Source organism: Rhinopithecus bieti, unplaced genomic scaffold (assembly GCF_001698545.2).
Source record: "Rhinopithecus bieti isolate Rb0 unplaced genomic scaffold, ASM169854v2 scaffold_4104, whole genome shotgun sequence".
Lineage (NCBI taxonomy): Eukaryota > Metazoa > Chordata > Mammalia > Primates > Cercopithecidae > Rhinopithecus > Rhinopithecus bieti.
Window position 1 is genome coordinate 1,498,784 of NW_016804554.1, and position 21,519 is coordinate 1,520,302.

General features: G+C 37.9%; 1 protein-coding gene across 4 annotated transcripts; it reads right to left on the minus strand.

Annotated features, from left to right (window-relative positions):
- Positions 1-519: 519 nt before the first annotated feature.
- MACIR (macrophage immunometabolism regulator) lies at positions 520-20,486 on the minus strand. Of its 4 annotated transcripts, none has more exons than XM_017869150.1 (3): positions 20,289-20,486; positions 13,199-13,288; positions 520-3,302 (listed from the first exon to the last, which is right to left on the minus strand). In XM_017869150.1, exon 3 carries the CDS (start codon positions 3,277-3,279, stop codon positions 2,659-2,661), a length of 621 nt encoding a protein of 206 aa, XP_017724639.1. In that variant the 5' UTR covers positions 3,280-3,302; positions 13,199-13,288; positions 20,289-20,486; the 3' UTR covers positions 520-2,658. The 4 variants fall into 4 exon arrangements, with proteins under 4 accessions (XP_017724639.1, XP_017724640.1, XP_017724642.1 ...); XM_017869151.1 differs by lacking the exon at positions 20,289-20,486 and adding an exon at positions 19,996-20,146 and having other exon boundaries at positions 818-3,302; XM_017869153.1 differs by lacking the exon at positions 20,289-20,486 and adding an exon at positions 20,001-20,129 and having other exon boundaries at positions 818-3,302.
- Positions 20,487-21,519: the final 1,033 nt, after the last annotated feature.

Here is a 21,519-nt window from a genome sequence, read left to right on the forward strand (position 1 = left end):
ATTGCAACTTTATGCATCATCTGAGCTTCAAACAAATGGTACTTTTGCAAAAGAAGAAAAAAAGTAAAGTTATATAGTGCTGCAATGTTTAAGGGCAAGAGCAGTAAGATAATATCATCAGGTATATTCTGGCCAAGTGTGCCCTATGTAGTATGGTATATTAAATTGAATAAAGAATGAAAAAGTTAAAAAATAGAAACCATGTCAAAAGGGATTGTTTTTCAACTAAAAGACATCCAGCCTATCCTTTTTTTTTTTTTTTTTTTAATTGGTTCCTACCTACCATAGGCTACCATTCCATGGGGTACAGACAAAGTAAGACTGAACTAATAAAGGGGTTCTGCAAACACATTGTGAAAACTACTGACCTAGAGTTTTGAAACTTTCTTTCCAGAAAACGAAATTTAAAATTATATAGCTTTACTAATCAGAAAATAGTAAGTACGCCATATCTCATACTATTAACCCCTTTATTTTTGCCACAGAGTTTCACCTGTCTTTCAGTAAAAAACAAAACAAAAAAGCTACACATTTTTATTTAGCTATTATTAAGAAACTTAGGCACATGGGCAGAACAGGTCTCACACGTAACCAGTTGTGTTTCCTAATAGGCTGAATACATTTCATTGCCATGAATACATCTTTTATCATAAAATGCCAATGAGCATCATAAGTAAATAGTTCTGTTGTTGTTACTGTTTTAACAAAAATAGGGCCTTAAAATAAGATATTTTATTTTAAGTGGAATTCAGTGGAATTCTTGAACAGTAAGTAGCCTGTTGATGGTGGACCTAGTTTAAAGCACCACACAACAATGTGTGTTTACATCACCCCTTTATTTCATAGTTAGAAATAATACAGTTCCACAGGGTAAATTGTCAATAAATAATGGTGTTTAATCATTAAACGTAAAAATCCCACTCTTTGGCATCTGACAGGATTCTATTTCTTGTCAAACTAATGACTGTATAGATATAGCTAATCTTAGTGATCATTCGTCAATACAATATGTTACAAAGGTGCAATTTACTTTAAAATATACAACAGCTAAACATTTCCAGCCCAACGAGAAATCTGATCAACTCAGTAAGATACGGGCCAACTTCCCCAAGGCTCTTTCACATAGTTTGCCTTAATGAAAGTGTAATAAACGTTGATTAAGAGTTCCTAGGGTTTTCTAATACTTACTTTGCTCTAAATAGAGTTTGCCATTCATTCTGGCTAAAGAAAAATCACAATTGCACCAGGAATGACCCACTCATTAATTAAAAGGTGTTCTTATTTTATAAGCAAGATTGCTAACACCTAAGAAACTCACAGACCCCAAAATAAAAAGTAAGCAGTTCTATGCTGCCAGAAATCCCAATTCAGTAATAAATTGCACCTTTAAGAGTCAAAAATGGGGGAAAAAAGAAATAGAACGTTTACAAAAGGTAAGTTACATACATGTTTTTTTTTTTTTTCCAAAATATATTCAAGAATAGTTGAGCTGTATTTGTTACTAAAGCCAGGGCATTATTTCTTTAGCAACAAATTAAACCAGTGCAATTGACATAAATTGTTAAGTAATCCAGGATTAACCCATTAAAATTGTAGAAGCATGTTAGGCTCCTACGCTAATCCTAGAAACTGGAATTTCAGTGAGTGCTTGTGTTGCACAGAACTAAAACTGGAATGACCTGATGCCATGCTGAATGGTATCACTTCATACTTAGTTTAATCATTCGATAGTACAAATCATGAGTTCCTCTATTAAAAGTTTTATTCACTTACAGAAAATTCAGATGCAAACAGTATTATGCCTATAATCCACAATTAAAAGAATCCTTTCCAATTTAAAGTTCCAGGTGAATTTTAAGTTAGAAAATAAGCACTAAGGAGAGTTTTTTCAACTTATGAAAACATCACATTGGAAACTTTCTGGAAAAGCTTCCCCCGCCCACCCATTGTAAAATAAATACTTTGTATCCCAAATTTAATTTTATTAAGACACACTTTAATAACGCTATAAAGAAATATTTTACAGCCATAGAGATCAATAACTTTCCATGCGGAAATAAAAAATTCATTGCTCAATAATATTATTGAGGCAAGTGAAGAAAGATTACTCTGTTGTCAATCTGAAGTGTTAATTTTTTCAGTGCAAAACCAGTTATAAAATATTTAAACTCAATATTTAAAATAAAAGTGGTCCAATTCAGCAATGTTCAAGTTCTAAATTTCATAAAACAAATCATTACATACATTTTATAGTAAAATACAGAGATTCAAGAAGTACTTGAGTACTTAAGATATAAATTTCTAATGAATCATATCAAGTCAGCAACAATCAAGCAGATAACATTCCCAATTTGAGTGTCAGAATCATAAAGATGAAATTACTGTACCAAAGCCTTTTTTTCCTAGCTAAAAAGCTATACAAACTAACAGTCAACATTCTGTTTTCTTTGCAGTTGCGTGCTCTAGAATGATATCCCCCCCAAGTACCTGTGATTTCATTCCTGTATTCAAATTTGATCCAGACAATTTTTATGTTCCAGGAACACTTAGCTGATATAACCATCTATAGTGTGAAGAGTCATGTACAGAGTACAGCAGTGGGTTTTTTCCAGCCAAGCGTAGGCTGACCTAAACTGATTTAAGCTCTCTGCAAGTCATTCATGTATTATTCCTAGCAAACACACGGTCCCCTCGGAGGGTTAGGTGTTGAAGCTGGTACTGTAGCACTTCCGTGTCAGCTGGCTCCTTGATCATTTTATCTAGATTGAGGTAGTCCAGAGATTTGGAGTGAGCCCTCTTACCTTTAAGAAGACAAAGAGGCAGAGGCCCATGGAGGGCCTTATAAGGTTCATAAGGTAAAGATTTAGTGCACTTATCTCCTGAGCTGGGCATCCGCCTTCGCCTCCTGCCATTGACAGCTGGAATCTCGTATGGCTGGTAGTACCTACTTCTGGTTTTATACAAACGAGAGGAACGGGCAAGTCCTGCATCTAGCTGTTTGGAGCGTAAGGATGGCATGGCTTCTGCCTTGCTCTCTTCACCTCCCGTGCACTTCTGAGCTAACTTCAGGAGTTCCTCACCAGTCGTGAAGCCAACCAAATAGTTAGAGTCCATGTGTAGGATCTGGTAGCCTGACACGGTCCTCCGCATCGGGGAGCAGGGTGTGCTGGAGCACCGGGGCTTCTCTGCCTCTGCCTTTCCCGGGGAGTTGGCCTCGGCCCCAGGGAAGGGCAGGGTGGTCAGAGTACTTCTAGACTCTCCATTAATATCGACTTCCATTTTAAGCACCAGTCTGCACAATCCTAAAAGTAAACAGACTTAGATTAGAAGAATATAATGCACAGAGACTTGGGCCAGGCCAGGTCCTTTTAGAAGGCTCAGGGAGCATGAAGTAAACTTGCCTGAAAGACAGTCAATGTACCACTGACATACATCTATGTCTACTAAACGTTTCAGAGCAGGCATGAAATGACAACTACCTCTCTGCTTTTAAGAACTGAAAGGCAAGTTCAAGTCTGATGTACCATGAAAAAGTTCAGCAGGAGAAGCCAACAGAAAACAACAACAATAATACTTCTCTAAATGCAGCACTCCATTCAATCACATAAAGTTTATTCCTTAATGCAATATTAAGTGAGTCAAATACAGACCTCAGCATTAAGAAATGAAAGCAATCATACATAGTTTCATAAGAACACATAAAATATTTCTGGCTTGAAAGTTAAATTTTTCCATTATTTAATTTAAAGTGTTTAGCTCTTGACACCTGCAATTCTTTTCAATTTGTCTTTAAGGAACATATAATAAAGCTGATTGAGCTGATGAATTTCTGCAAGGAATCCAATTTAGACTTAAAACAACTATTCGTAGAGTATGAGGAGTCTTAGGGGAAGGTTCCCCCAAACCTTGTAAATGTTCTTCCTTCCATATCCCCAGTGACTTAAAGAATATCATTTTATAGTTTAAAAGTTAATGCTAAATCCAATATATCACATAATTTTAATACAAAAAATGTATAGAACATCAGATGTCATTTTAATTTGACTATTTAATCATAAAATATACCACAGGCTTGACATTCTGTTTTACAATACCCAAGACATTGTACTTTTCAATAGTTTCAAAAATGGCAGAATAATTCACAATGAATATTAATATTATTCCTTAAGATTATTAAAATACATAGTTTGGAAAGCTCCATTGACAAGAAATGGCACAAATGGCGGCTAGGTTCCTAGAAAGCTACAGATAGATCAAATTTGGGAAACTAAAACACTAAGGGAAATAGTGACCGTTTCATTTCTGAGAAACTATTTGTACTTGCTTTTTAATTGGGAGTAGATAACATGGTTTTAAGTATCTCAGATTGCTAATCAAAATGACATCAACTGATTTTAAGACGAAAATTTACTTAAAATTTATTAAATAACTCTTATGAATCTTTTACTAGACAACCACTTCCTATTGAAGTATTTCTTTAAGTTTGGGTAATCATTTAAAACCCAAGCAATTAGAAAGCTTTGTTTTAAAAAGAAACAAAAAACAAAAAACAGCACTTTATTCCTCCACATGCATGTTCTAATTTCCTTTATTAAAAGATTGTGAAGTTACCAGATACCACCCTGTGCTCCCTATGATCCCCACTGAAAACAAACATTTATTACAGTATTTGAGATAAAGCAATGCCAAAGGATCTATATGGTATTACTCACTATTTATTCTCAACCTTAGACTATTTCCCGTTTTTATTTCACCAAAATACTCTAGTCCCTGAACCCTTTTAGATGTAATCAGCTGTATTATATGTCAATGTAAAAATAAACTATATTATAGTGTATTTATATTATTTATATAAAATAAATTATATTTGAGGAAATTTATTTCTCCATTGATAGGATTGGAATATCAGGTGACTACCAGCTACTCTGATATGCACATAAGACTTCTCAGCTAATGAACTGTAGAGAGCCATATGAAGCCTCAACACATTTTTATGCTAAACAAACAAATATTAACCTGGAGCCAAATGACAAATTTATCCTTCCTTTCTCACTAATTTTGTAACCCAGAAAGAATACAAGAGGACATAGCCAAGGCCTACAAACTACGTAACCTGACTGGCAGCTACAGGTAGTAGCCGTTTCTCTGATACTTCATCCTGAAAAAGAGAGGAGGGTCAGTGAGGCAAAGAAATAACCAGGGTCATGGAGGAAAGGGCACACACACACACACACACACACACACAAAGACTGGGCACCACACCCAAGGAGAGTCACCAAGGCAGTGACACTCAAGATGTCTGTCTGCTCTGAGACTCTGGTCTAGGTCTCTTTCAAATCTGGCACTCCGTGACAACTCATGGAGTTCCACCAGGCAGCTTACTGCATTCTCATTTGGTATATTATAAATGTCTTTAAATCTATGACTTCAGACCCCACACATTCCAAATTCGGTAAAACTTCATGCAGAAGCGAGGCTAAAATTCATCTTTTTTGTCTACGAGGGAAAAAAAATTGCTAAGCAAGTTAATAGTGCACAAAGTTGCAGTAAAGAGGAGTGGACACAGGTTTCTGAGAGCAACACAGTCATCAAAAGTTTGTCGCCATACTAAGCCAATCCTGCTGCATCAAGGTAACAACTGTCAGAAATCCTGAGAATCCTTGGGGGTTGAAGATAAAGCCTAGAAGGACACAACGGTTTAGAGAAATAGGCAGAAATAATATATTAGCTAGAAAATACTTGGAAGTACCTGGAAAATTAGAAATGTGAAGACATGTGTAAAGGTCAAAATCTGATTTGATAGGAAATAGACACTACCATTAGATGAGTAACTCATCAGTTAAGTTTTCAACAGCCAAATACACCATAAAAAAAAAAAAATGACTTGGGAAGAGAACTATTCAAACAGGATCTTCACACATCAACCTGGAAGACAACGATTTAACCTAGGTTGTTAAGTAGAAGATACAGATGTGGTTTAAGAGCTTTGTAAATTTCAACCAGGCAGTCTGGTATATGAAATCTACCACATTTTACTGAGGTAGACAAAACATTCACTATGGAAAACACAATCTCACCAGAAAGTTGAAGGAGTAAGCATTTCTAATATCCTCCAACATAAATACTCAACGGAGCAACTAAAGTCAATGCAAAACAGGTCAGTATTCCAGGCAAGATTCCTGCGGGAGAGTCTCAAGGCGCCGGAACATGAAAAGGCTGACTTTAAATATAGCTTATATAGCTGCTATCTGCTGAACTTCTGATGAGCAATTCTCAGAGCTAGAAAACTGTTTGTACTTTTTGGCTATCAAACATCAGTATTTTTGCTCCAAACTACAAATAGTGTCTTCTCAAAACTAACAATTCATTGGGTGGTTCATTGGTCTCCGCAATATACTGCCATATGTGCGAGAACAACTTCAGGTCTCGATATTCATGTAGGAACATGAACGCTGGAAACAAGACCCTCACAAACAGCTTCTGTTTTTCTAAAGGATTCTTCTTACTTATATATTGCCCTTCTAAAAGCATCTACTATGCGGCACCAAGAAAGCTAGGTAGAGGCTGGGTTTCAGAAAAGCCAGCCCTCATTGTCAAATATTTCATTTGTAGTTGGGCTGAATGCTGAATAAGCAGCATACCTCCCATTCTTCCGTGTGACAGAAAACAAAACTTATGCTACTACATTCCTGAGAATTTCTTGACTAGATTTAAATACTGCAGCAAGATCCTGAGATCAGTTACAGAATCAACTTGCTCAGGTTATTTTACAATGGGGCAGAAGCTCTTTAGACACTGTCCCATCTGCAGAGGAAGAAGTCTAGGTACCTCCTAACTCCAGAATTCTGGGCGGGGGAAGAAAGAAGACACTAAAGACAGATATACAAATATACAGATGTCCAACATTTTCCACAGCAAAATTTCTTATTGAAAGACATTCATCAGGAAACTCAGCTACGGTGACTATAACTGGAGGTGGCCTGTGTTTAGCAGTCTATTCTTCAGGTTTTACCATGAAAAAAACTGCTTACAGGCTTGTTATTTTTAATAAGCCTATTCATGACTCAGCATTTTGTTTCATATTGTCAAATAAACCTTGCATCCAAAAAGCTTGCTGCCAAGATAAACAACCACAAAGCACTCTCATAAATACTACTACAGGTACCATGCAACAGGTGCCACACTTCCCACTACATCAATAAGAAGAGCCTGTGAGTCAAGAAATCAGGTCTAATGCCACCTGCTTCATTCCAGAGCACTAAAACCCAGAGATCAAAAATACCTTTCTTGCTTCCATTAATGCCTTTTATATATAGTTTAAAGCAAAAATAGACTGTAAGTAGAAAATAGAAAAAGTATTAATGTTATAATTACAGAAGCAGCAAAATGTCTGTGCAGAGAAGAAGCTAAAACAGAAAATGAAACAAGAATAGCAAAGTCAACTTGTAATTGAACAATGCTTTTAAAATTGAGCGTCTTAAAAAGTACCAGGAACAATACAGTCTTTCAAATGACACCTAAGGTCTTCAATATCAAATTCCCTCACAATCCAACCAGTAACAATGGCACCAATGTATTTATAAAACGTGAAAGATTTGGCAACATTTATAGATGCTTCTATATTGCTGAAATTTATGTGGATCCAACTAGATGACAAAGGTAACACTAATTCTTAAAAAATGTACACAGTACACATTTTTTTAAAGCATTGGGTACAGAATGAAATTGTAAATTTTGGCTAAAACTAAAGCAAATAGGTCCAAATCACAACACATGTATAGGAGAACCTGGTGCACCAGGATAAGCACGTTCAAAAGCCTGTGACCCTTATAGAATCTGCATAGGTATGAATACTCTCTGAGAGGCCAAATCTAAATTTGGGGCATAAATACCAATACTTTGAAAATATAACCTAAATGCCCTTGTCTCCTTAGACCAGCTTTGAAAACAGGTGGTACGTCTGACAAATGCTATAGAAAGAATTCTTTTTGAGAAACACTGTATCCTAACACCTGTATTTCATCTAAGAAACTCAAAAAATTAATTGCTTCATTAGCTTTCCTATATATAGAGTTCATTTATACATCAGTAGCATGCCTGTTAAAAATTTCCAACTCCTTGAACCTTTAGCTGAGATGTCAAAGGCATGAAATTCTCTTGTTAGACTCATTCCACCAAGTTTAATATTGCTCGTTTTTGCCTTCTTCTCTTAAAACACCTTTATTTTTCTCTATTACAGACTGAATTAGTTTATCAAACATATTTTTTATGACAGGAAGGATGTAGTAAAGGTAGGGTACAGTGTAATTCTCATGGAGAGAAAGAAAAGCAAAGGTTCCAAAAAGCTGAGAATGTGACTTAACAATAAGATACATCCCGATATTGTCCACAGTCAGCTCCTATGCTACAGGGTGTCTGAGTCAGGGACACCCTCCAAGAAACAAAAATTATTTCACTAGGCTCTAAGCCTAGGGCACCATCCTAGTTGCTAATTTCTTTAACCATACAGAGATATCTCAAAGAAGTCTTAGAGTCAACAAACATTTTTTATAACCACCTTTCCCTTCCAGATACTTTCTACCTTTTTCTTACCCTACTAACCTGCTCAAAGGATTGTTTTCTCTTGTTATTGTTTTTGAAATCAGTAAAAGCAATACATGCAAACTGAAAGCTATCAAGTCCAAATAATTCACAATGATGTACTATAAATGGCAAAATCATTCTTCATCCCCTACCAATGCCGGACATATCGAGGAAATCTCTATTAATATTGTGGTATATCCTTCCTTTTCCTGAGTATTTACAAATGTGAGAGTGAGTGATTACTTCCTTCTACAATGAAAACATGCAAGAAGAGTACACACAGACACACATGAATATTTCTGCAGAAAATTCCAGAAGTAAAAATGCTGAGTCAAAGAACATGTACTTTTTAGGTTTTATAGCAATTACCACAAAACCTTATTAATAATGCTTCTGGTTTTATATGGGTAATGTATTACCTTACATAACTAAAATTAATGTAAACACTTTTAAAGAGTATAATCTATACACTCACCAGAAGAGTGCCTGTTTCTCCTCTTATTGCTTAGAAATAGGAATTATCAAAAGAAGAAAGGAAGATGATGTGCTTCCTTTTGTTTGATGTGTTTGATTTTCCAAAAGAAAAGATAAATGAAAGGGACATGACCACCATTCTTTGACCTCGTATCTCCTGATATTATTCTCACTTAAAAAACACTTAGACGCTCTTTAAAGAAATTTACAAACTAAATGTAAATTTTCCTTCAAAAAAGGAAGATAACATTTCATTTATATATATTAGAAAAATACATACAGTGTACATTTCAAAAGCATTAGATACAGCATTCAATACCACAATACCAGTATTCTGGCTGAGACTAAAGCAAACAGGTCCAAACCATAACACACGTGAGTGGAACCCCGTGCACCAGGAAGAATAGTCAAGAGAGTAGACCTGTATGAAATCTGCACAGCTTTGAACACTCTTCAAGAGGCCAAGCTTCCTATCTATTTGGCACAAAGAGCAACATTTTGAAAATATGATCTAGATGCCTTAGCTCCTTAGACCAGCTCTGAAAATAGCTAATAAGTTTCAAAACTGCTATACAAAGAATTCTTTTTGAAATTGCATTCTGAGAATTTTTTAAAATAAGATTATAAAAAAAATTCACTCCCAGTTATCAAAACACTGCTCCATATGCTTTCACTGTTTTTTTTTTAGCAACATACAGCAATACCATATAAGAGAAAACAGATATCAACATAACCATTTTAAATATACGGAATAAAAATGTCATCATGTTAAGAAAACCCTTTTCAAGAGGTACTTGAATCAAACCATTCGAATAGAGCCATTTTTGGGGAAATAGGGTCTCCTAAGTAGGGCTAATACCAGTCTAGTGATATCTATGATATCTAGAGTCACCTATTTTTGTGTTTGTTGTTTGTTTGTTTGTTTAGACACAGGGTCTTGCTCTGTCACCCATGCTGGAGTGCAGTAGGGCAATGATAGCTCACTGCAGCCTCAAACTCCTGGACTCAAGCAATCCTCCCACCTCAGCCTCCCAAGTAGCTGGGACATAGGTGTGCATCACCACATCTGGTTAATTATTTCTTTTATACTTTTAGAGATAAGGTCTCACTATGTTACCCAGGCTGATCTCAAGCAATCCTCCCTCCTTAGCATCCCAAGTAGCTAGAATTACAGGTGCGAGCCACCGCCCCAGGCTAGAGTGATACAGTTTTAATACCAGAATCATCTTGGACATAACCTACCTGGGACCTCTACCTCCAAATATAGAGAAGACACTGAAATCACGAAGACAGGGTCCTGCCCAGAGCCATACAGGTAGTTAATGCCCATAATTACAACTCAGGCTCCCTGGCTCCAAGTCCATGCTGTGCTTCTAGCATGTGGTTCCCAAACTTGTCTACACACCAGAATCATGCAAGGAGCTTCAAAAACTGCTGATGTCTGTGTTCCACCCCAGATTTGTGATTTTTAACTGATCTGGGCTGTAGCCTGGGTTCTGCAATTTGTAAAAGATTCCCAGGTGATTCTAATATGCATATAGGTTTGGGAACCTGTCAGCTAGAACTTATCAGATAGAAGAGTTTCACTCTTGTAAGTCCCTGCTTTGTTTTTAATCAGTAATTACTGTATAGTCATGTTGGTGAACATAATTTTTGGCTGCTTATAATTGCTAACAACCTACCCCTAGGTCTTCTAATTTACTGTTCCTAATCTACTGTGGGCTGGAAATATCTGCTAACCAAACGTGTTAAAACTGCATATAAGATAAAAATAAATCTGTGCTGAATGAGAATCGGGCTCCTTCATCTGCACACACTTTGGCGTAGTTATTTTAGCTACTTAGAAGCCTTTGTCAGGTGCAGCTACTTTAGAGAACAGTTTGGCATTTACTTATAAAGTTGAATAAATTCTCATTAAACAACCCAGCCACCATAAGCATAGATATCTAACCCAAGAAAAATGAAAATACATGTCCATACAAACACCTGAATGTGAATATGTATGACAGCTTCATTCACAACACCGAAACTAGAAAAAAATACAAATATCTATCAACAGGGAAAGAGATGAACAAACTGCAGTCCATCCCTACAATGGATACCACTCAGCAATGAAGTGGAACAATCTGGGAAAATACTAAGTGAAAGAAGCAGATACTACACCTGTATACTACATGTTTCCACTTACGTGGCATTCTGGAAAAGGCAAAACTATTGTCTAGAATCAATCATTAATTGCCAAGGGCTAGGGTGGGGAGAAGGGATAACTACAAGGGGGAGAAAGGGAATTTTGGGGGGTGATGAAAATATTCTATTGGTTGACTGTAGTGGTCATTACATAACTGGATACATTTGTCAAAATGCATCAAACTGTACACTTTAAAAGGATGGATTGTACTAAGTTATAATTCAGTAAACCTGACATTAAAAAATAAATGAACTCTGTAACATATTTCCAAGTTTCAGATGGTCCTCCAAATTTTAAATTTTTTTGTACCATATAATTTTGGAATCAAAAGGAATCTTAATAGTTGTCCACTGTATGTTTGAACACCTGCAGTGACAGGTAACTCACTACCTCCCAAGATGATTCATTTCACCTTGTGCAGCTCTGCTAGAATGTCGATTTATTTACACATATATCTGTATGTACATGCCTATATACGATCAACCCTCTGTCTCCACAGGTTCTGCATCCGTGGATTCAACCAACCACAGAGAGAAAATAATTGAAAAAGCAAAAAATTACATCTACACTGAATACGTACAGAATTTTTTCTTGTCATTATTCCCTAAACAATACAGTACAGCTACTATTTATGTAACATTTACATTGTAATAGGTATTATAAGTAATCTCTAGATTAAAGTATACAAGAGGATGTGCATAGGTTATAGGCAAATACTATGCCATTTTTGTATCAGGGACTTACATATCATCAGATTTTGGTATCTGGGGGAAGTCCTGGAGCCAATCTCCCATGAATGCCAAGGAACAACTGTACCAATATAGGTATATAGAGATAGATGGATAGACATAGATACACACACATATATTGCTGTAGCTTCTACACACTGCTCTAGTTTTGTGATTTATTTCTATTAGCTGAGTCAGTGACCAGGCCACATTATTTTTTATTCAATATCCTCTCAAAGTACTTTGTACTATGTTTTCCAAACTTCTTACACTTTTCCTCAAAACTGAAAATTTTAGTAATGTTTCCATTTTTCCAATGTTCTAAAATGCATTTTCATAAAAGTAATAGGTTTTATCTACTTAATGAGGTTAAAGTATTCGTTTTTCCCTACCATTCCTTTGAATCATTCTGCTGCTGACTAGAAATTTAGAAATCACTTATTATGAAACTCTGCCTTTTCCAAGGATTATGACCTCTCTACGTAATTCAAAGCAAGGATGTACAAAGATAACGGCCAAGTAGAATGACACACCAAAGCACGGAGTCACCCTCATACAGTCTTGAGAATGCTAAAGAGCTACCATAGATCATTAGGAATTTCTTTTTTCCCTTCAAAGACTTCGAGCCACATGGACAACTATGTCAGCAAAGATACACAGATGACACACTGAAAAAAGACAACTAAAGGAAGAAAACAGCATCGCATATTTTTAACAGTTTAAATCCAGGGTGTGATAAAAAGAATGTCATATTTTCACTGAACTGCTATATGACTAAGTGAAAATAATGCTCCTTTCAGACACCTGTTAGCTCATTCTTTACGTACGATAATATATAACCAGAATTTTTTGCAAATTATTTCAGCAATGTTTGGAGATTAATGTTTTTACTAAAATTTGCCCCAAATTAGAGCAACTATCTCTAACTACTATACTTTGAAATATTATTTCATAAGATCTTTACATTAAAGAAATTTAAAGGAAGGAAAACTTAGTCAAACATTTCAAATAAAATAATATTTGCATATTGCAACAATAATTTCATTTCTCACCATTAAAAATGTGTAATTAGAGTATACTATATTTGCAATAATACACCGACATTACACATTCACTTGACTGACATTTCACACTCACTTGTTTACTTACATAGTCTTTAAAAACTACATTATGGTATTGTGTTCATACAACTGTTAACAAACAGAAAAAGCAAAATATAACTTACCAGACTAAATCCCAGAAGATATCACTGTACAATTTCCAATGAGTCCCAAGGGAACACAGACATAATAATTTTTCTGTTCTACTCCAGGTACTAAACATGAAATACAAAAATAAACCTTTAATTTAACAAGTAACACAACTTGTAACATGATATCAATTCTAACTGCAAAAGAGAATGAAACTAGCAGGAGGTAGTAACATCAAGTATAGGTAATATAGGATCCAATAATTAATTAATTCAATTAATGTTGAGTTTGTTCACCTAAATGCATCCTCAAACATTTTATCATGTGTATTTCTCTGTGCTCTGTTACTTAAATTCTACCTAGAGACTAGGAGTAGCTAACTGGGCTAAATAAAGAGACAAGAAAAATTAAGGTAATAAGTAATAGTTTCACCATCCTAGTCCTACTCATGTGTTCAACTGATTCACAGTACTCTATGCAAAAAAAAATAATGCTCAGGCTAGGATCAAAAGCACAGGCCATAGTTCCTAACTCTGGCTTTGCTAAGAACTCTGACTCTTGACCCTGCATAAATATCAACACGTAAAATGAAGACCGTAATAACCCCCCCTCCTCCCTAATACAGTTGTTTGATGGATGAAATGAAATGAGGTAGGTGAATGCTTTACATGCTGCAAAGCTCTTTACAATGTGTGATGCTATTGCTATGCAATTAATTTTTGGTATCAACTCATTTTAGCCATAAAGCAGCAACAATGTAAATCTTTCACAAGACTGACGCGAGGCAAATGATTAGAAGTCTCTTGGATAACACAACAAAAAAAGACAAGTGTCTGAAAAAGCACTTTTTTATAGTTACCACCTTACTTAAGGTTTCTAGCATCTCCTCTGTGCCTTCCCTCTCTTACCTGGGAAGTTAATGTGTAAGATAATCTATCTTTATCTCCTACCTCCCTAGTTAATAGGGTTAATTTGCTGAGGCGAGGAATACCCTCCAAAGTCCTCTTCCACCTGTAAAAGTTTCTTTGGTTGTTGGTTTTCGGTTGTGTTCAACAACAGAAGCAGTTGGAGGGGTGTCAAATGAGGCGAGTAGATTCATTTTACCTATGTAGGTGCACAGAGCCCGAGAAGTGGCAACATTTACAATACCTTATCAAACAAAAGACAAATTGCAAGAAAAAAGGCAAGGAGTTTGTAACTTTATTACTTTCCTTACCAGTACAGGAGAGTTTCATCCAAAGGAAATAGATAATTACTAAATTTAATATGTGCTTCTTTAGCTGGAGAAAATGAAAGGAGCTAATGCACCAAGAACTGTCATTCCAAGAAACTAGCATGTTTATCAGCCTTTGCAGCTTCTTCAGATGTAGGTAACAGAAACACTCCCTTTCATGTCTTTTGCCACCAACTATTCTTAAATCGGGTAACCAAAAAATCTTAAAAATTAAGCCTTGATTCTACCCCACCAATGAAGCCTCTGGTTTTAACACACAGTAAATTGTAACAAAAATTGTTATCTATAGACAAAATATTTAATATAATTATCCCAAAGAATTTCCCCAATACTAATAACATTCATCGTCATTTCTTATTTAATGGACTTTTAATGGGAAAGAGGAATTTTAAAACTAACATTTCTTTAGCATCTTCCATATGTCAAAAGCTATATACAATTTATATCATTTAATCTTAACTACTCCATGAAGAAAATATTATTATCCCATTTTTAAAGTAGTCTTTAGTAGTATCCTTATTTTAAAGTACTCTTTAAGGTGATACTACATGAGAGTCAGAGCAGGAATTGGAACCCCAACTGGCCTCTGTTCAATGATAAGACCGTAAGTATAGCCTTTTACATAATAATCATGATCCTGTAAAATGTACATCAATTAATTTCTATCAATGAAATTCTATTTTAAGTGTATGGGGAGGCACTTTATCTAAAAGCTTTATTGCCTCATTTGTGAAATGGCTGGGGGAACTACTTAGCTGCAAGGTTACTTCCAACTTGAAAAATATTAGGATTTGGTGGCACATCGTGGAGAGTCTTATACAAATGTCTTCTGAATCATGGACTCTTTCTCCTATGAGCTTATATTTTCTGAAATCATAAATTATAAGACAGAAAAAATGTATCAACCAATACCATCTGGTTGGTTATATGGTTGGATATCAAATACAGTTACGTATTTCTGCTTTATTTCTCAAGACTACATCTATCACAAAGTGAGATAGATTTCATTTATACTTTTAGAAATGTCAACTGAAAAACAAGCAGGAGGAACATTAGAAAGATCTGATTGTCTTAATCCTAAAGAATAGTTTTGATAGTTTTAAATCTATTCAAACTTTCATATAATTTGCCTCATGTATTTGGTGACATATTCTTCTTTTCAAGCTTTTAAATGTATTAGAAAATATTTAAACTTCAAAGAGTTTTCAACACCAAAAGAAAGAAATCAACTAAAACTTTAGTGTGGACTTGCAAGTAGAGGAGCCTTAAAGACATTATCCAACTCTTGCACTGGAGCTGATGTGTAAATCTAGGAAATGGTCGGTAATTTCATAGTAAACAAAGAGTAGTAACTGATTATTCCTATTATGCCAGTGCCAAGCCAAAAATAGAATATAAACACAATGTCCAAGGGAGCAACACAAGCAAAACCAAAGTGCAGAAGCTCCATTACATTCTCACTTTTTCTAATTTTGACTCTGCTTACTGCTTTTGCTTTGGGAGGAGGGAGAGGAAGAGGAAGGAGGGAGAGAGAGAAGGAGGAAGAGAAGAGGAAGAGGAAGAGGGAGGAGGAGTTGGAGGAGGAGGAGTAGGAGACGGAGGAGAGGTAGGAGAGGGAAAAAAGAACAAGACCAGAAACTAACTAGTATAAAATATACCTTTTCTTTAAGACACAACCCATAATCTACTACAAAATTACAGTAAGGGTTCTATCCCCATCTCCCACTTAAAACAAAAGATTGTAATATAAAATCCCCAAAACATGTACCTTCCAAATAACACACATTTTTAGAATACTTTAAAAATCTCTAATTCTCTAATGCTTGCAATTGATTCTGGCCAATGTTCTGAACACTGAAGGTTTGGAAAGATATCAACAGATTTCCTCTCAAAAACAGTCAGCAAGAGGAAAAGGAATCCATGTGAAATTCTTAGAAGACAGACTAAATGCTGCATAAAAACAAAGACTGAAGTAAATAGAGCAAAGGCTACAGGATATAATAAATGCTTCCAGTTATAAGAAGTTGAAACAGAATGCAGTGGGACATTATCCCATAAGCAATAAAAATAGGAAAAACTAAGCATTGGCCAAGAGCTGCCCACAGACTTCTGGATAAGAAAGTCATGGGTGACTAAGCAAAAGACACCCAACATTTGACTGCAAGTGGAGCTTCTACAAATAGGAAAGTTTGCAAACATTAAATAGCAAATGTATCGAATTTCTCAGGTGATAGTTATTACCACAGGTAAATAAGAATGCCTTTCAAAAGTAGAGTGACTATGTATCTCAATTCATAGTCAATACCCTGGTATAATTATTTAAAGCAACCCCCTTTAACTCTCAAAATTGTCTCAGTTTGGCTGTTTTAATTGTTATCCTACTCAAAAGTAACCTATACCAATGGAAAGGCAATGACTTTTAAAAAGGGAAACACCCTTCTGCTTGAACAGTGAATTCCCATACAGATCTGAGTTCTTCTTTGGGTGTACCCACTTAGGTATTCACTTATGCAGTCATTCAACAATGTTTCTTGAGTCTTATTATATATCCTCACACTGCACGGGCACTAGTGTACATATAAAGAGATAGCCTGAGACTGGGCCAGAGGGGAGGACAGACATGGAAATAAATCCATCTAATGACAGTAAACCTGAAGGGCACTAGGAACCCAGAAAAGGGAGTGGCTTTCCCCAAAATATACAACGCTCCATTTGGAAATGTTTAAGTCCACACAAAATCCACACACACCCACAAAAGTCGTAAATCCCAAGCTTCAGCACAGATCACTAACAAAACAGCAATAAGAAAAAATTTAACAATATTGGTCACAAATCATAAGATTATAAATATGAGGACCAGCACATAGCCCTTTCAAATATTGGTAAATAAATCTCATTCATCATTAAAGTTTATATTATGAAAAGACAAATTTTAGGCAAAGAAATCGGTACAGTAGAAGTTGTGAGTTCTAATTTTAGCTACCAAAACATTTATTTTCATTTTTTTCATAGCCCAAACCTGAAGCCCATGAAAACATTTAGAAAGAAAGAAAGAAAGAAAGAAAGAAAGAAAGAAAGAAAGAAAGAAAGAAAGAAAGAAAGAAAGAAGAGAAAAGAAAAGAAAAGAAAAAAGCCAGACTACCTGTCTCTTTCTATTTTCAGACTGGCTATTTAAGAAGAGACCAATAATGGAAAAGCACTTGGAAAAAAACAGCAATTTTTAAAAATTCCTTTCAAAATAGTAAAAATATTTTGTGACCACTAGTCTCAAAGACCACTAAAAACAAATAAAAGATGAAACAAAACATCTCTGGAGGAATATTAACTGAACACTAAGCAGAAATAAAATGGCTTAACTGTCAAAGTACAACACAACAATGAAAACAAAATGTTTAGCTGCAACTAGATGCTCATCTTAGAGATTTCTTTCAAATACTCTTACTTTACCATTTGCAACTTGCAGAAACTAAGTCATCAACACTTTTTAAGAAGAGTTAAGTAGGGTGTGACTTTTTTGAAACCATCCTTGACCTTACAAACAAACCATTAACCTTGCCAACTTCGTAAGATAACTCATAATTCGTTCAGTAAGACAAACACGTGTTTCTCTTTCTACTATCAGTTCTTTTAATAGCAATCCACCCCCTTAAAGTGTAGCACTCATTATCTTTCCATTTCTGCTAGTAAAAATTAAACCTAGGTTACTAATATCACGTGGTGTCATCCTTCTACTTTTAGAAAAATATTCAGTTTCACTGCAAATATGACCGACAGTAAGTGGAACTAAAGGTCAACATGCAGCCTTTACAAGAAATGTGCCTCTTAGGAAGCATCATCAAAATGGGACAGGTGTACACGGTGGAATTGGCTAACCTTTGGGAAAGCTTAAAACCAGGTACTCATTTTTATAGGCTGGTGACAAAATCAAAGTTCTCTCTGGAGGAAAAGAGCTGATCCCTCACCTTACCTCCAGCTACAAAAAAAGCAAAGAAATTTTAAATCCTGTACATAAAGTTTTATTACTCTCAACATATTAAATACTTTTGAGTTAATTTTATAATAGCTGTCTAAAATACACAGAAACATACAAAGAAAATAAGCAAATTCATTGACTGTTACATAATATCAATAATTATATCTTATACACTGAAATAGTTACTAACACTTTCATTTGCAATTAAATAAACTAAAATGTTAGCAAAAGCTATTCATTCAATACATCAACTGTTATCAAATTAACAGGTCCCTGTATTCATTAACTCTTATATTTCATCCTGTTCACTTTGCTTTTAAGTTTATAATGCATTCAGTTACATAATTAAAACACTGAGGATTCTGTGACACATTCATTAAACATAATAATGTAATCATAAATCGCGGCCAAAAGCTTCTGCAATAATAACCAATACTATATTTTGAGATGACTGGGAAAATAAACTCTGCAAAAGGGTAATTTCTATCTCTCTAGTGTCAATCCTGCATTACAGGATTTGAGAAAATAAAACAACTAACAACCCTAACTTGTAGGTTGGCTCTTTGGGGGGAAAAAAAAAAGGAAAACGAAGAGTTTAGTAACATCAGAAATGTGCAAGAATTGTTCTTCCAGCTAGGAGCGGCAAGTACACTGTAAAATGCCTCCATTCTTCCTGCTCAAATAAAAAGTTCCCAGCTTCAGCTTTACCTGTGCACCACAGACAGACAGACACACACACACACACACGCGCGCGCGCGCGCGCGCGGAAATCTTGGTTCCACCCAAATCACTAACCCACCGGGTTGAAAATTGAGGTGGGAGGAGAGGCAGGGAGTCCCTAAGGGTGTGGAACACTTGCAAGGGGAAAAGGACGGGGCCATCATTCCCTTCGCGTTCCCATCTCCTTTCCTGCGGAGACCTGCAGATTCCACCACTAGAGAGAGTTTGGCAGCTTCACAATGGGGCCGTTGCTGGAGGTCTGACTGCCACCCGCCTCGAAACCCCTCTCCTCCGCTTCCCACCTGCCCCAAAGTCCACCCGCGACAGGTGGGGCGAGGGCGGCAATGCCCGACGACATCTGCCGCTTACGCTTCTGGCTCGGACCGGGCCCCAATCCACACGCTCGCACGCGGCCACAGCCGGGCAGTCCACCCCCACTGCACCGGCGGACACTCGGAGGGCGCGGGCGGCCTCGCACCGGGTTGCAACCCGAGCGAGGAGGGTTGGCGAGATCAGGGCGCCGGGGCTCGCCCTGAGGTGCTATCTGACCCGGGCAGCCGCATCCTGAGCGCTGTCGGGCATGCAGCCAAAGGTGCAGCAGGCAGAGGAAAGCTACTTCTCAATGGGGCCTCCAGGCCCGCTGCCCCGCGGTGCGGGAACGGCGGCCAAGGCAGGGAGCGAGTATGCGCGCCAACGCGCCCCGACTTCCGCACCGCGGCACCGCGGGAGAGGCGCTCCGGGTCGCCGAGTCCCCGCACCTCCCCAGCGAGCGCACGACGCGCGCACACGGGGGCGCACGCCCCCGCACACTCACACGCGCTGCACACTCACAGCGTCTCCGGCCCCACCCCTGTGCCAGGGAACCGCAAGCTCCCCGCACCCCGCGCGGGCCCCACCCAGTTTACCAGACCCCAGTCCCCTTCGGGTGCCTGGGAACCGGTCCACCGAGGCCATGGGACGCTGGGGCCGCCCCGCCGCCCATCGCAGAAGCTGGTCCGGCCAGGTTTCCCCAGCACCGCGGGCATCGTGCACCCGGCCCAGACACGAGGCGGAGAGGAAGGGGCGGCGCCGCGATTGGGGCTGGCACTGGGGATCGGAGACTGGGGCAAACCCGCTACTCCCCCAATCACCCCATAACCACCACCTTTTCTGCGGCACAAAAGGTTACAGACGAAGCCGCCGTCCCCGTGCAACCTACCGATGGCCTGCTCCGCTGCCTCCGCCGTGCCCGGGGCCGCGGAGCCGGAGACAGGGGTGGGAGAGGCGCAGGACTGCAGCGCCGAGATCCTGGCAGAGGCCGCCAGCCGAGCCAGCCGGGTACCCTCTCCTCTCCCACCGCGCTCGGCGCCAGCTACCGCCCCGCGTAGTCCCCGCCTCCTCCTCCTCCTCCGCCTCCTCCTCCGCCTCCACCTCCGCCCGCCTTCCCGCCTCCTCCCTCTGGCTGCAGAGGCGCAGCCCGTCAGCGCTGAGCCCGCCTCCTGCGCCCAGCTCTAAGACACCCGGAGGAAGGGCGGGCCGGCGGGCTGGAGAAAGGCGCTAAGAGGCCAAAACAAGTTGGCGGGGGTGGGCGGGGTTGTTGACTGGTGGTGTGGAGGAGGAGTCCTAACACCTAACACGCTCTCTAGTCTAAACCCCGCACTCCAACTAAAGAGCTCCAACTTGCGGGCCTGGGAACACTCCGGCTTCCTCAATTAAGTGGTGTGCTGATATTTGTCGCTTGTGAGTCTCTGCTTAAAGGGCTCAGCACTGAGCAGAAGTACAGAAAACTAGAAGGCCATGAAACTAAAAATTACAGGGTCAGTCTACAAAAACTCCTAAAATCCAGTGAAGGTGGCGCGAGGGGGGAAGGTGGGGAACTTCAAATTCAGATTCTGATTGGATTATCTGTTTTTTAATTTGCACAAATGTTGATCTTGTCTATTACGGTAATAAATTATTTTCTTTGATTAAGATTTTCTTCTCTCAATTCATGTACATCTCTGCCAAACTGGTTAAGCTCAGCAATAAGAATATTTACTGGCATGCATATTCAGATTTACATCTCTCAATAACTATTCTATGAGGAAGTAACCAATTATGATCCACATTTAAAGATGCAGAAAGTTTAGGTCATATGCCTACTAAGTGGCTAAGGCTGAATATATACGAAGTCAGTGAACCCCGAAATTGTTTATAAGTGTTATAAGTTTCGGTCCCATTGTCAAATCAAGAGAGTTTGTTATTTTTTAAGACAAAATGCTTTATATGAACATAAAGGCATAAATCTGGAGTAGATTAATACAAGTTTAAACAAGTCTTGACTCACACTTGTTCCAGAATCTACATATGTTCCTGATAATATAAAGGCAAAAAATATATAAACATCTCTAGTTCAACAGAACGACTCCTGGAGGCTGCTCAGCTATAAGACATTTTATGCTACTGCTTAT

What these genes read in the sequence shown, in the direction of transcription:
- MACIR (XM_017869150.1), bottom strand. Translation starts at nt 3,279, where the DNA reads ATGGAAGTCGATATTAATGGAGAGTCTAGAAGTACTCTGACCACCCTG.